Here is a 14517-nt window from a genome sequence, read left to right as displayed (position 1 = left end):
GAATGCCAGCAGCCCTATACAAAAATAAAAACACTAATGCCAACACCAACACAAACTAACCACTCACCATGAAGCAGATATTTGCACCCTTTCCCCACGTACAGGTCAAATCTATGAATGTATAAGTAAGTTTCCTCCATTAATGCAGTAAGTACTAGGAGTGGAGGTGGGGCATTCACAGGCTGACGAGAGACCAGTAGACAAGTTCTCAAAAGCATTCTACTAGTTGGAGGACAGTCTAAACACTCAAGGTGATGTGCAAGCTCTCTCTAGTGAATTTTGGGGCAGCATTATGAAGTATCCTGTTGTAAACAAAGTGGTTTTATAAACATGATATACAACACCATAGGTCGCGTTTCTTGATATCCGCAAATGACCTGCAAGCTCTATGTTGGGAAGCTTTCAGGTGTGCATCCCTCAATTGATTACTACCTGACATAGTAAGCTGGTCCAATTTCACCTGAAAATGATCACCAGCAATTTACTCCAAGTTGCATTTATTTTCAGCATCACAATGCTGATAAACAGCACTTCTGATCCAATTTCTAGGCCTGTGTCCTGTTATGCAATGCATAAAGTGTTTTAACTAGTAACCCAATACTCATTTTATATAGGTTGCATTTGGCAAACATCATAGGACAGTAGACTAGAGGTAAAATGACATTATTACTTAAAAATTTACTCTATGGAAGAAAGGACTCCAATTAGAAACCCAAAACAGGTTTGAAGGAGGACAATATCTCAGTCTTGCAAAATCTTGTATTATGAAGAGTCTGAAGGAACCCTTTGGAATCAGTGACCATAGTTAGGCAAGCTTCAAGGTAATTATGGAAAAAGAAAGTTTGTCCTCTAATTGTGGCCTTCCATCAGTGGTAGGGAAGTGGTTGAAGGTTCTGAAGGGCAGGATTTATGTTCACTTGAAAAAGGCAGGGACTGATTAGGAGTCAGCACAGTTCTGTGCAGGGGATATTATATCTGACAAATCAGAGTTTTGAGGTGGTAACCAAGGAGACTGATGAAGGCAGGGCAGTAGTTGTTGTCTTTATGAACTTCAAGACTTTTGACAAGGTAACGCATGGTAGACTGGTCCAGAAGGTGAAGGCACAAGTGATCAGAGGAGTGTTGGTGAATTGGATCCTAAATTAGCTCGGCGACAGGAGGCAGGGAGTTGCGGTGGATGAGTATTTTTCTGACTGGAAATCTGTAAAAAGTGGTATTCTGCAGGGATCAGTGCTGAGACCTTTCTTGTTTGTAATATACCCAAATGATTTGGATGAGGACGTAGGAGGTATGATAAGCAAGTTTGCAAACAACAAAATTTGCAGTTATAGGTAGCAAAGGTGGTTGTTTATAGATACAATGGGACAGACCAAGTGGAGAGCTGGACGGAGCAGTGGCAGAGAAAATTTAATCCAGACACGTCAAATTTTGATAGGACATATAAAGTGGAAAGGAGCATTGATGTTCAGAGAGACCTCTGTGTGCAAGTCCATAGCTCCCAGAAAGTGGTAACACAGGTGGAAAAGGGTAGCAAAGGCCAAAGCAGAGTACAAAAGTTGGGACGTCACATTGCAGTTGTACAAAACATTGGTTAGACCACACTTGGAGCATTGTGGACCGTTCTGGTTGCCACACTACAGGAGGGAATGTGGTAGCAATAAGGACTGTGCAAATAAGATTTGCCAGGATGTTGCTTAGAATGGAGGGTTGTAGATACAAGGAGAGATTGGATAGACTGGGTTTATCCTCACTGGAATGGAGGGTTGTAGATGCAAGGAGAGAATGGATAGACTGGGTTTATCCTCACTGGAATGGAGGGTTGTAAATGCAAGGAGAGAATGGATAGACTGGGTTTATCCTCACTGGAATGGAGGGCTGTAGATGCAAGGAGAGAATGGATAGACTGGGTTTATCCTCACTGGAATGGAGGGCTGTAGATGCAAGGAGAGAATGGATAGACTGGGTTTATCCTCACTGGAATGGAGGGCTGTAGATGCAAGGAGAGAATGGATAGACTGGGTTTATCCTCACTGGAATGGAGGGCTGTAGATGCAAGGAGAGAATGGATAGACTGGGTTTATCCTCACTGGAATGGAGGGCTGTAGATGCAAGGAGAGAATGGATAGACTGGGTTTATCCTCACTGGAATGGAGGGCTGTAGATGCAAGGAGAGATTGGATAGACTGGGTTTTTTTAGCCTCACTGGAATGGAGGGCTGTAGATGCAAGGAGAGAATGGATAGACTGGGTTTAGCCTCACTGGAATGGAGGGCTGTAGATGCAAGGAGAGATTGGATAGACTGGGTTTATCCTCACTGGAATGGAGGGCTGTAGATGCAAGGAGAGAATGGATAGACTGGGTTTAGCCTCACTGGAATGGAGGAGACTGAGGGTGGAATCCTAGAGGTTTACAAAATTAGAAGGGGCATAGATAGGAGACATAGAACCTTTTTCCACAGGATAGGGGAGTCCAGAACTAGAGGGCACAGATGTGAGGTGGGGAAAAATTTTAAAAGATCTGAGGGGCAAGTTTTTTTTTACAAATATTTGGAACAGGCTGCCAAAGTCTGGAGGCAGATGCTTTTACGAGTTTTTAAGGTATTTGGACAGGTACTTAGATAGGAAAGGTGTGGAAGGGTACAGGCCTCCTGCAGGCAAATAGGATTAGTGTAGACAGGCATCATGAACGCAGTGGGCCAAAAGGACCCAGCTGTGCTGTACAATTCATGATTCTATGCATTGTTTATTCAATGACAGTACAACCTCAACTTGTTCACTAATACTTCCCAACTACACTTTTCCCCCTCAATGAAAACAAGTTTTAAAATAGAAATAAACTTCCGAGAATGGTTTATGTTAAAGAGTGCTTTATAAAAAGGCAACAACAGTAGTTAACAATCAGCAAGTCTTTAAACCATGTGTCACTAAAGCAAGGTGTCCCTTTAGAACATGCATTAAGAATACTCACCAGCTTACCACTTGGAGTGGAACCAAAGCAAGATCTGTATTCTTTGTTGTTGCTCAGCAGCCGGCACTGAAAGGAGAATAAAATTGTAACTCATGGAATGGCACCCATAGTAAAAAGGTTCGTGTGTTCACAATAAAGTTACAATTACAAAAGCAAGACTATTTGATCTAACTTCACCAATGAGAATATTGGAAACACATTTTCTGGTGTTCAGCAATAAAGAATGGAGCTTCAAGAAACTTTGACACCTTGAACCTTCCAGTGAACAGGTGCATTTAAAGAGTGCAGTTTGAAGCTACTGACAAGATATTCATCATTACAAAATAACCAGTCTGCTTTACTGAAGCCTTTGTTTCTGAAAACATATGCAAGGTTTTACTGGGTGGCAATTGACAGTGCTTTTGTTAATCTGCTGCAGTTATTTTACAGTTGAAGTCATTGCTCTGCATATTAATTTAACAGAAAATGCTGGAGATATTAATCAGGTCAGGAACAAATCGGAGCAAAAGCAGTGGGCTGACAGGCTGAGTATCAGCATTTTGTTTTTTATTTCAGATTTTTCAGCAGACACAGCATTTTGTTTGCTATTGTTAATATACTTACTCGATGCTCTAATTTTTCCAATTAGGTCACAGGTGTTCTACAAGAGTAGAATTTTAAAGCCTTGGCATTCAGTAAGAGAGGACATTTATTTAATACCTTGTAATCAGTTCACCTCTGAATTCCTCCCTGGTGTGGCTGTGGTGATTGAGAAAAGGAGGAGGAACAAAATAGTGGTACTTTTATAGGAAGATTAATACTCACCAATGAGGAGAATTTCTCCAAATCCTTTTCATTCTCTTGTAGTTGATGGTAGCAATTGTAGAAAGTGATGCATTAACTACAAATGAAAAATCTAATTTCCAACAGATAGTTTGGCCTTGAATCTTATCAGTTCTGTCTTCAAATGTACCAAGGCACCCACATAGATACTTATTTAACTGCAATTTTAAAGGGAGACCATGCTCTGTCAACTCAAAATCAAAACATTTCCTAATGTCAAAAGTTAGTGTTGAACTTTGACACAGCATTCAAGAGAACCTAAATGCTCAGCCTCAATTCCCATACAAAATATTAAATCCAGATTACAACAGTAGTCAATGGAGTCCATTAATCTGGACCTCGGTGACCCAACAGCATTTAAAATTGGAACATCTGGGAGACAATCACAGAATTTACATGCCACATTTTCTAAGGCAAAAAACAGAACTTAAGACTCTTCATTTTGGAGAAGCAAAGTGTAAATCTTCGTCCATAACTCCATGTTGGCATCATTGGAGTGTAGGATTATCTATTGAAATGGTGTGATGGGAAAGTTCACAGCAGCTGAAAACTCTAAATAAACCCAACCAATATTTTATGCTGGAGTTTTGAAAGCTTCTTCAATGTATACTCATTAATAAAATCTGTAATCTAAGGCTACAGAGTTTTTGATTAATAATTGAACTGGACATGTCCTTTTCCTTATAAGAACCAAGGTACATTAGGTCTCAAAAAATAATTACCAATAATAAAGATCTTCTTGAGGCCAAGGCAATAGTGCAGCTACAGTGTTTTCCACCATTTACAACTTTGTTCTATTCAAATATCTATGAATAGAAATCTGATATTGTCAACTAAATATCCACAACGAACCCTGGCAATTAGGACTGATTGTATACAAGTATATCAGAATACTAGTACAGTTTGAACCAACTTGGTCTTTTCTTTGAATTATAGCCTTATACAGTTGCAAGTGCCATTTTTAATGAAAGTATGCATTACACTAATTCCACATTAAACATATTTTTCACATTTACATTTGTACACAAGTATCTGCCAATATTACAAAGTACAATCTCTTGGCAATTAAAGTGTTAGTTATAAATTTGCAACAAATAGCAATGAACATGACAGAACTATCCAAATATCTCATGCTTGTTTTAATGAGGTGATCTCTATGGTGAAGCCATTTGCTGTTTAGGGTCTAAGGAAGTGGGTAGGAGTAAAATCAGTGACACACTAAGTGCCCAGTTCCACAAGTGAACATATAGTAATGTAAAAGGACCATAAAAAAAATTAACACCCAATAACATGTTAGCTTGCAGACTTGAATTGCAGTAGAGCTGAACACCTGTGTAAAGGTTATATGAATACACATTAATTATCCAAAGTGCTGAATCTACATTTTAAACAGTTCCAGAAGCCTGAACTAATTACCCAAAATTATGTACTTTCATATCTACAATTATAAATAAGTGATAAAAATTGTCAATTGAATTTACTTAAAATATCTTTTGCGAAAGTGGACTGAACTATTCAATTAAATATTTTGGATACACTTGTAAATAAACACAACTCGTGCAAAAATATGCAATTTTTAAACAAAAACCTTGCCATTTATAAACCTGCTCCACCACCAAACTCATCATCCAAATACATGTTCAGATTTTCTTTAGGAAGTCCAGCTCCAAGATTTCAGGGATTCTAATCTCCTCCAGGTTCACCGGAGAAGGAATAATGGGAAAATTCACAGCAAACACATGCTTCAATTCCATCAATAACTGCCGACTTGGACTTCTGTCCGCTAATCGATTCTGTAGAAGACAAAGAACAGAAACAAATAACCAATTTTCAATCCAAGTTAGCGCGGGACAATATTTAGTGCTGACAAACAGAGTTCTACTGAAACAAAAACTCCAACTAACTGGATCTTTTTTTTTGATAATGACAGCTTGGTGGTCCATTTAACAATGGAGAAAACGTACTTGCACAATGGGGTAAGCTTTCCAGGAATGAAATTGGAGAGAAAAGTAATTACAAAGTACATCTGCACTGTTAAGACTACTCCATTCAAATCCGAGTGCTCCACAATTCCACCCCCCCCATTCAGCAAACCTCTTGCTTCAGAGATATTACCCTATCATCATTCCATGAGAGTCAACCATTGAAAGTTTAACAGATGTTAATGTTTTAAGGATATGCAAATCTGAAAAAGATTCAAGTTATTGCATAAAATAATTGCTTAAAATAATCATGGGTAGATAAAAACCTTAAAATACTTCCTTTGCAGAAGTCAGCATTTGCTAGAATAAAGATCAATTTTCCCATTTGCAGGACATCCTTGCCTTTAAAAAGCACCAAGCAGCAGGGAACAAAAAAAAATCAGTTACCAGTGGAAACACCAATCTGCCAAAGAAAACATCGACACTTTTAACCCCAGAAAGCCTTGCTCCCCAGTCTTTTGACCATTTCATTCAAAAGGAATGAGAGTTTAATGAACTAAATTGTTTAGATACAAAAAGACTCGACTGATCCAAGTACAATTTCTGAATATTGCTTGTTGCATAAACAAAGCAAAATATGGATTTCTTATTGAATGAAATAGATACCATAAACCAACCTGAATAGTCTTTATAAAAGTTACAGTCACACGCTCCTCAAATTCATTCATAGGTGTATAGAGGGTCAAAATTTTCACAATCTGTTATAAAGGGATAAAATTTAGAGTAAAGAGAATCAGGATAAAGATATCAAAACAATAATTATAGTTTCAAAATATACATTGGATACATCTTGCATGGGAAACGCTGCAAGATCCCAATTCCATCAGCTCATTCTTCCACAAGTCTAAGAGTTAGGTGGCCATGATCACAACTTGGAGACTTTACGTCAACACTTCCAAGAGACATCAGTTTTGATGCAAATACCAGTCCTGCAGTGGTGTGGCAAAACAGGGTAACTGGTAACCACCATTCAGTACAGGGTTTCCTAAGTTTTCTAAGGTGTTGATGTGTTAATGGGTGCTCTTGTTTTGTACAATAGGCATGTGGAAGGTCAACATATGGCACCATATTCTACAAACGGCAAAACAGTTAAGAGTGAAGTCCCATTTCGGGCTCAGACACAGTCACTTGGGCCACCCAATAATGCTCAAAACTTGGTAGTTTGCCATTTCAACATACTCTTGGCCATTCTCCTAGCAGATTGAGAAGCGTTTGAGGTTCCAGAACGGTTATGCTGAGGGGTAAATGAGGAACCAGGTTTCGCCTTTGTCAAATGCACACTTCCCAGCATCTGATGAACAGGCTGTTCCAATTATTCAAGCCAACCATATATGAGAATGGTCATTTTCTCCAAAAGGCCAAGTTTGAGCACCAAAGAGGTAGATCCTTCCTTTGCAGCTGTTCTCAAACTTGTTTTTTTTGCTCTTGTATGCAAGTTCTCCTAACCATATTGGTATATTATTGTCACTTGTACCGAGGTACAATGAAAAACTTGTCTTGCATACCGATCATACAGGTCAATTCATTACACAGTGCAGTTACATTGAGTTAGTACAGAGTGCATTGATGTAGTACAAGTAAAAACAATAACAGTACAGAGTAAAGTGTCACAGCTACAGAGAAAGTGTAGTGCAATAAGGTGCAAGGTCACAACAAGGTAGATCGTGAGGTCATATAAACTAAGAGATTCCATCTCCACAAACATTGACACTATTATTAGACAAAAGATGGCCCCACAGTCCATCTGGTTCAACTCCAAGCTCTCTCTTTGGTCTCATGACTCACAGCAATGGGAGTTGTTCCCAAATCACAGGAATCACCCCAGAGGAATGATACAAGAAAACCTTTTGAGGAACCAAAGCTGCAAAGTCACTTGTTCACCCCAAGCCTCACTTAACAGGTTTCAAATTGCATGTACTGAAATTATTTTCCAAAATATTTAATTTGCATTTAAACCCATTTCATCTAAATCCAATTTACCTGCCTTTCACTACATAGGCTGTACTAGTGACATACCACACTCAGTTTTACTACATTTTCATTCTTCAGGCACAGCACGGTCCTTGAGTTCTACAATGCTGGATCAGGTTAAAGCAGCTCAGTGGTTTACATTAAAAGGCCCCTTTAGAATTCTAGCACAAATTAGTCCTCAATCCAAACCTCCATCCCCCCATTACTCTGGCCATTTTCTCTCTATATTTATTCAATAGTTGTGATATCACCAATTGAAATCTCAACTCCATGATCTTAATGTTCTCAATGTACTCAATTTTTCCAAGAGATTCCAGTTAGGTACTTTCCCCATCAAGTTTCAAAACACTACAACTGAAACAACATTTTGAGAGATTTTTTTAAAACTCAAAACATAATGCAAGTCAAAACATACCTGTGGCTTTGTGAGTGCTGTGCACATGGAGCAGATTGCCCCAGCATCTGCGTCAGTCACCTTATTCAACTGCAAGAGCTGCGTAGCTTGTATCAGTGGCTCCAGTACCTCAACTGCACCACTTTGGTGCAAGTTTTTGCCTCTTAACCATTCAATTAACTGGCTGACATTATTCCTAAATCAGAAGGGAGATGATAATGATGAATAACTCCAAATAATCTTACAGCAATTAGACCAACACGACATCAAGAATATGATCTTGTCTGGCACACTTTAAGATCACAGTCAAATGCTAAATGTTAATATTGCACATATGAGACACCACAAACTACAATGCAGTCTTTAAATAATAGCACATTTGTTACTCCTTGCAGCTAGTTTACACTTCTTGTACTACTTTAAACAAACATGGTCTTATTTTAAATACACCCTAATTAACAGTAGCAGTCACAATTTAGGTTTATACCCGAATGTACTGTGATATCTGAAGAGGACTAGAGATCCATCCCCATTTAACTTGTTTTTAAAAACTGTTAAAACTCCAACATCAGGAAAAACCAGAAAGTTTAAAAAAAATACAGAAAAATTGTACTTCAGCTTTTTTTAAAAAAAAATGTACTATAATAATCAATAGAGCAGCACAAACTTGGCTTCAGAATTCCCTTATTCTATATTAATGCAACTAAAACTGACAAATCTTCCTGGAATTGATAGCTGACATCCCAAAAGGGTATTCAAAAAGATCGCTCCAGAAATAGGCGAGAAGCACTGGTGTTGTTATTCCAGAATTCCCTGGATTTGAAGGTACCAAATGTTACCCATCTATCAAAGAACAGATGGAAAGAAAACAGGGGACTGAAGATCACTAGCCTTTAGTACAGAAAATTATTTTTAAAATTATTAATAGGAATGTAGGAACAAGGCACTTGAAGAATCAAACAAAACAGCTGGACAGAACCAACATTTCTGGAAGAAAAATAAAAATCTTGGATTTGACAAACATCAAGTTGCAATTAATTTGCTCCCTCTAAGCTGGTAAGTTTTATTTTATATACAAAGAGCATTAACTATGAGTATGTTACAAAATACAAGGGTGCACGATACTGGAAGTAATGATTGCATGGTTTGAGGAGGGATCTAAAGGACAGAAGAGAGTACAACAATTTGCCTTAGCAAGTTTTAACTAGTTCTGCAAGGATTAGTGCTGAAGCCTCAGCTTAAGATCTATATCAATGGTTTCGATAAGGAGAGAGAACAAGTTGCCTACAGTTGATATAATAGAAATTGGGCACCAGTGCTCAATACAAGAGGGCATGGCTTTAAAGTAATGGGTGGGGAAGTTCAAGGGAGATATCAGAGGAAGGTTTTTTTTAACCCAGAGAGTGGCTGGGGCATGGAATGCGCTGTCTGGGGCGATGGTGGAGGCAGGTACATTGGTCAAATTCAAGAGATTACTAGATAAGCATATGGAGGAATTTAAAATAGAGGGATATGTGGGAGGAAGGGGTTAGATAGTCTTAGGCGAGGTTTAAAGGTCGGCATAACATGGTGGACCAAAAGGGCCTGTATTGTGCTGTACTGTTCTATGATTGAACTGTGGAGTCAATAATAGAGGAACATACATTTCTGCTAATTGAATTTTGCAGGAGAAATTAATGAAGAGCAGCAGTTCAGCTAAACTGCAGTTCTGATTACAAGGCCGTGCCCAATGTTTGGGAAACAATCCATTTAAATGGGGGATTGTCCAATCCAATGTTTCCTTGTAGCTGAACTGCATCAGATGCAACCACTATTTTTACATAAGCATACACATATCAACAGAATCGGTGAAGTTGACTTGCATCTAAAACCACACTGTCCCATGTCTTCAGAACACAAGCCAACTACTTTGCTTTCACTTGAATTGAGTTTACCGTTTTTGCATTTCCAATGAATGAGAATTTAATTATGTACTAAAAAGAGCAAGTCACTTAAAAGTCTCATTAAAAATCATAGGTCAACATCACAATTACGAAACTAATTTTCCCCCATAAGTGGGAGCAGGAGTCCGTTATTTCCAGAAGTCTACAGTTTTTATTTAGATTAAAGCAAAAAAAAGTCTTTATAGCTCAAAATATAGTGAGCCAACTGTTCACTCTAATGCATGGTTGCATTACTGTCACCATCTCAACATACAGTTTAAGTAATCCAATGCCATTTCCAGCTCCTGTACAACCTACAAGCACAAGCAAACATATAGGACAAGGTTTTATTGAAACTAAATTCCAAAAAAAATTCCCAACTGCATTTTCTAGAGACATTGTGAATGTCAGACACCACCAGGCATATCTGCCAAACAGCCACACTACCATTTTCCTTGGGGATATCTTGTGAATCAAGATGAATTCACAACTCCCACATGCACATTAGTCCCCCAAAAATTAATGTGATCCAATCCAAACCTCCAGTGCTGTGTGGAGTTTGCACATTCACACTGCAAACGTGTGGGTTTCCCAGTTACTCTGCTTTCAAAGTACATTTCAAACACGTGCAGGCAATAGATCAATTCCTCTTCGTGAATTGTGCTTAGTGTATTGGTGAGCAGTAGAATCTGGGTGGAGTTGATAAGAATGCAGGAAGAATAGGTTACAGAGAAAAATTATTGGGTGAATGGGATTGCTGAGAGCTTGCACAGATTCAATGGGCCAAATGGTCTCTCCATGTCATAGGGAAATATGAAAAGTGAGTTGTACATTAGAATACAAGGCAACATAGTCCTCCAACTTTCCAAAGATGCACTACACCATAGAAAAGCAGCTTGAGTCAGACATCAACTTCATGTCATTGTTGACAGTTATGCTCTTACATAAAATAGCAGCTATTAACTAAAAGAAAGCAAATTCATTGTCAAATTTGGAACAGAGGTTGTGTTCAATGTCTAGACTTCCGACACTGCTCGCATCCAAAGCGGAACTTAACCAGGTCACTGTTCACCTGCACTGTTTTTGTTGATTGAACTTTGCAGGAGTCAAAGCTGCAAATGCAAAAACTGATCAGTTCGTTACTGTCATCAGTGAAACCATTACCTGATTTGGACACCGTTATTAAATGAGCACACGTCCCTCCTTAGAAGCAAGTTGTTCAGTGTGATTGCTGCAATTATATAGTAAATCTGTCGGAAGAGCTGTTTAATAATTTCAGAGTGCAGCCCATGTTTGGAGATGCAGCTGTAGAATGAGCTTAACTGCTGAAGGATGGAATTCAGTGTGTATGAAGTGGTCACCCCGAGTAGATCTCCTGTTCTCTTTCTATAACCTGCTGGTCTTGCAGTCATGCTCTGAATTGTATCATTTTCAAGCATCCCGGATACTGCAGGCACAGATCAAAAATAAATAAATTTTTCCCAATTTTTAAAATCACTGCACATCACTAAACCATTTTACAGACATCCTGCTAGAGAGAAGTTACTGCCGAACTTCACTAATGGTTAATGCAATGGAGTGCTCAAATTATAGATTAATGTCCCAAATTCATACCTGTAGACAGTTCCCACCTGATCAACTTCATGAGTATTACAAAATAAACTTGTAGTTGAAATTTACAAGTCTGTGGAAGAGTGGAGAAAGCTGGCCACTGTAGCTCGGACTTTCCTTTACCCAATAATCAGCCGCTGTCAGGAGATTTCCAGATACAGCAACTATAACATCAAGCAGACTGAATGGCTGCTTCCATTCCAGTCTTTAGCTGGTTTTAAAGATTTTACCCAAACAGTGGAGGGGTTCTGAATCACTGACATGTTTAGGGATTTCTATGGTTAATCCCAAAGCTAGACTCAATTTCACAAGATAACAACGGCGTCGATAGTCTCAGGTGTCGCAACCACAAAATAATCTGGGATTCTATAGTAAGGGGTACGGATAGCAGATTCTGTGATAGTGACAATGAGTCTCGGATGGTGTGTTGCCTCCCTGGTGCCAGGGTACGGGATATCACGGACCGAGTCCAGAATATTCTGAGGGGAGAGGGTGAGCAGCCAGAAGTCTTGGTACATGTAGGTACCAATGACATAGGTGGAAAAAGAGAAGAGGTCCTGAAGGAGGAATACAAGGCATTGGGGAGGAGGTTGAGAAGTAGGACCTCAAGGGTAGTAATCTCAGGATTACTACCTGTGCCACGTGTCAATGATAGGAAGAATAGAAAGCTCTGGCAGATGAATGCGTGGCTGAGTGACTGGTGCAGGGGGCAGGGCTTCAGATTTTTGGATAATTGGGACCTTTTTTGGGGGAGGCATGACCTATTCACTAAGGATGGGTTGCACCTAAACTCCAGAGGTTCCAATATCTTGGCGGGAATGTTTGATTTAGTTGTAGGGGAGGGTTTAAACTGATCTGGCAGGGGGATGGAAACCAGGATGTTAGGTTACAAGATGCTAAGGTAAAGGAGGGAGTTTATAGAAACAAGTCCAATGAGGATGGCAAGAAGGACAGGCAAGTGAGAAGTCAGGATAATTTGCTGAATAATAGAAGTACAACAACTCAGGATGTTAGGATACAGAATGTTAGGATAGGGGATAAGGTATGTAGGAACATGTCTAAAGTAGTATGTAGTGAAGATGGTAAGAAGGATAGACAGGTGGAAAGCCAGGATAATCTGCTGAACAATAGAAGTACAACAAAATTAATAGCAGATACCGGACTAAACGTACTATATTTAAATGCACGTAGCATTAGGAATAAGGTAGATGACCTAGTGGCACAACTACAGGTTAATAAATACGACATTGTGGCAATCACCGAGTCATGGCTTTATGACGGATGTGATTGGGAACTGAATGTCCAGGGGTACACAGTGTATAGGAAGGATAGGCGGGTAAGCAGAGGGGGAGGTGTGGCCATGATGGTTAGTAGTGATATGAAATCGATAGAAAGGAAGGATATTGGGTCAGAGGAGGTGGAATCCTTGTGGGTGGAGCTAAGGAATAGCAGGGGTAAAAGGACAATGGTAGCAGTCATATATAGGCCCCCTAATAGCAGTCAGCAAGTGGACGATAAGTTGCAGTTTGAGATAGAAAAAGCATGCCAGAGTGACAATGTGAAGATAATTATGGGGGATTTTAACATGAAGGTGGACTGGGAAATCCAGAATGGCGGTAGTACTCAGGAGAGGGAATTTGTCGAATGTCTAAGGGACGTTTTTCTAGAGCAACTTGTTGAAGAGCCCACCAGGGGATCGGCTGTTTTGGATTGGGTGCTGTGTAATGAACCGGAGGTGATTAGGGAACTAAAGGTAAAGGAACCACTGGGAACCAGTGATCACAATATGATTGAGTTCAGTTTCAAGTTTGAGAAGGAGAAACTGGTAACTGGTGTATCGATATTTCAGTGGACCAAAGGAAATTACAATGGTATGAGAGAGGAGTTGGCCCTAATTGATTGGAAGAGTAAGCTGGCTGGAGGGACGGCAGAGGAGAAATGGAAGGAATTTCTACAGGAAATAAGGAAATTGCAGGATAGATATATTCCAAGAAAAAAGGTTTTTAATGGAAAAAAGGCACAAATGTGGATAACGAGAGAGGTGAAGGCTAAAATAAAAGCAAAAGGGGCGGCGTACAAAGAAGCAAAAATTAGTGGCAAAACAGAGGACTGGGAAGCTTTTAAAAACCTGCAGAGAGAAACTAAGAAGGTCATTAGGAAAGAAAAGAGGAATTACGAAAGGAAGTTGGTGGATAACATTCGAAAGGATACTAAGAGTTTTTTTTAAATACATAAGGTTAAAAGAGAGACACGGGTTGATATAGGACCAATTGATAACGGTGCAGGAGCTATTATAATGGACGATAGAGAGATGGCAGAGGAATTGAATGAATATTTTGCATCGGTCTTCACCGTGGAGGACATCAGCAATGTGCCGGTTAGTCAGGAGTCTCACGAAATGGAATTGAGTTCAGTTAAGATTACTAAGGAGAAGGTGCTAGGAAAACTAAATGGACTAAAGGAGGCATTGGCGATTATTTTCCAGAAATCGATAGATTCAGGCGTGGTTCCGGAGGACTGGAGGGTCGCAAATGTAGTTCCGTTGTATAAGAAAGGAGGGAGGCAGCATAAAGGAAATTACAGACCTATTAGTCTGACGTCAGTGGTGCGAAATTTATTGGAATCTATCCTCAAAGACGGGGTTACGGAATACCTAGAGGCGCAGGGCAGGACAGGTCCTAGCCAACATGGTTTTGTGAAGGGAAGATCCTGCCTGACCAACCTATTGGAGTTTTTTGAAGAAATCACAGGCAAGGTGGATAAGGGAGAGGCGGTAGATGTTGTGTATTTAGACTTTCAAAAGGCCTTTGATAAGGTGCCTCACAAGAGACTGATTAATAAGATGAGA

The 14517-nt window shown here is 39.5% G+C and overlaps 1 protein-coding gene across 1 annotated transcript in view; it reads right to left on the bottom strand.

The window, feature by feature from the left end:
- Positions 1 to 5301: 5301 nt before the first annotated feature.
- LOC127582737 (unconventional myosin-Va-like) overlaps positions 5302 to 14517 on the bottom strand; it is a 115990-nt gene continuing 106774 nt past the window's right edge. Inside the window, exons 34-37 of the mRNA XM_052038300.1 lie at positions 11223 to 11505; positions 8158 to 8332; positions 6389 to 6469; positions 5302 to 5582 (exon numbers count right to left, since the gene is read on the bottom strand). Coding sequence (XP_051894260.1) covers positions 5430 to 5582; positions 6389 to 6469; positions 8158 to 8332; positions 11223 to 11505 — 692 coding nt within the window. The 3' untranslated portion in view covers positions 5302 to 5429. The remainder of the gene's footprint in view (positions 5583 to 6388; positions 6470 to 8157; positions 8333 to 11222; positions 11506 to 14517) is intronic.

The sequence above is a fragment of the Pristis pectinata genome, chromosome 24, assembly GCF_009764475.1.
Source record: "Pristis pectinata isolate sPriPec2 chromosome 24, sPriPec2.1.pri, whole genome shotgun sequence".
Classification (NCBI taxonomy): Eukaryota; Metazoa; Chordata; class Chondrichthyes; order Rhinopristiformes; family Pristidae; genus Pristis; species Pristis pectinata.
This window is presented reverse-complemented; position numbering and strand designations above follow the sequence as displayed.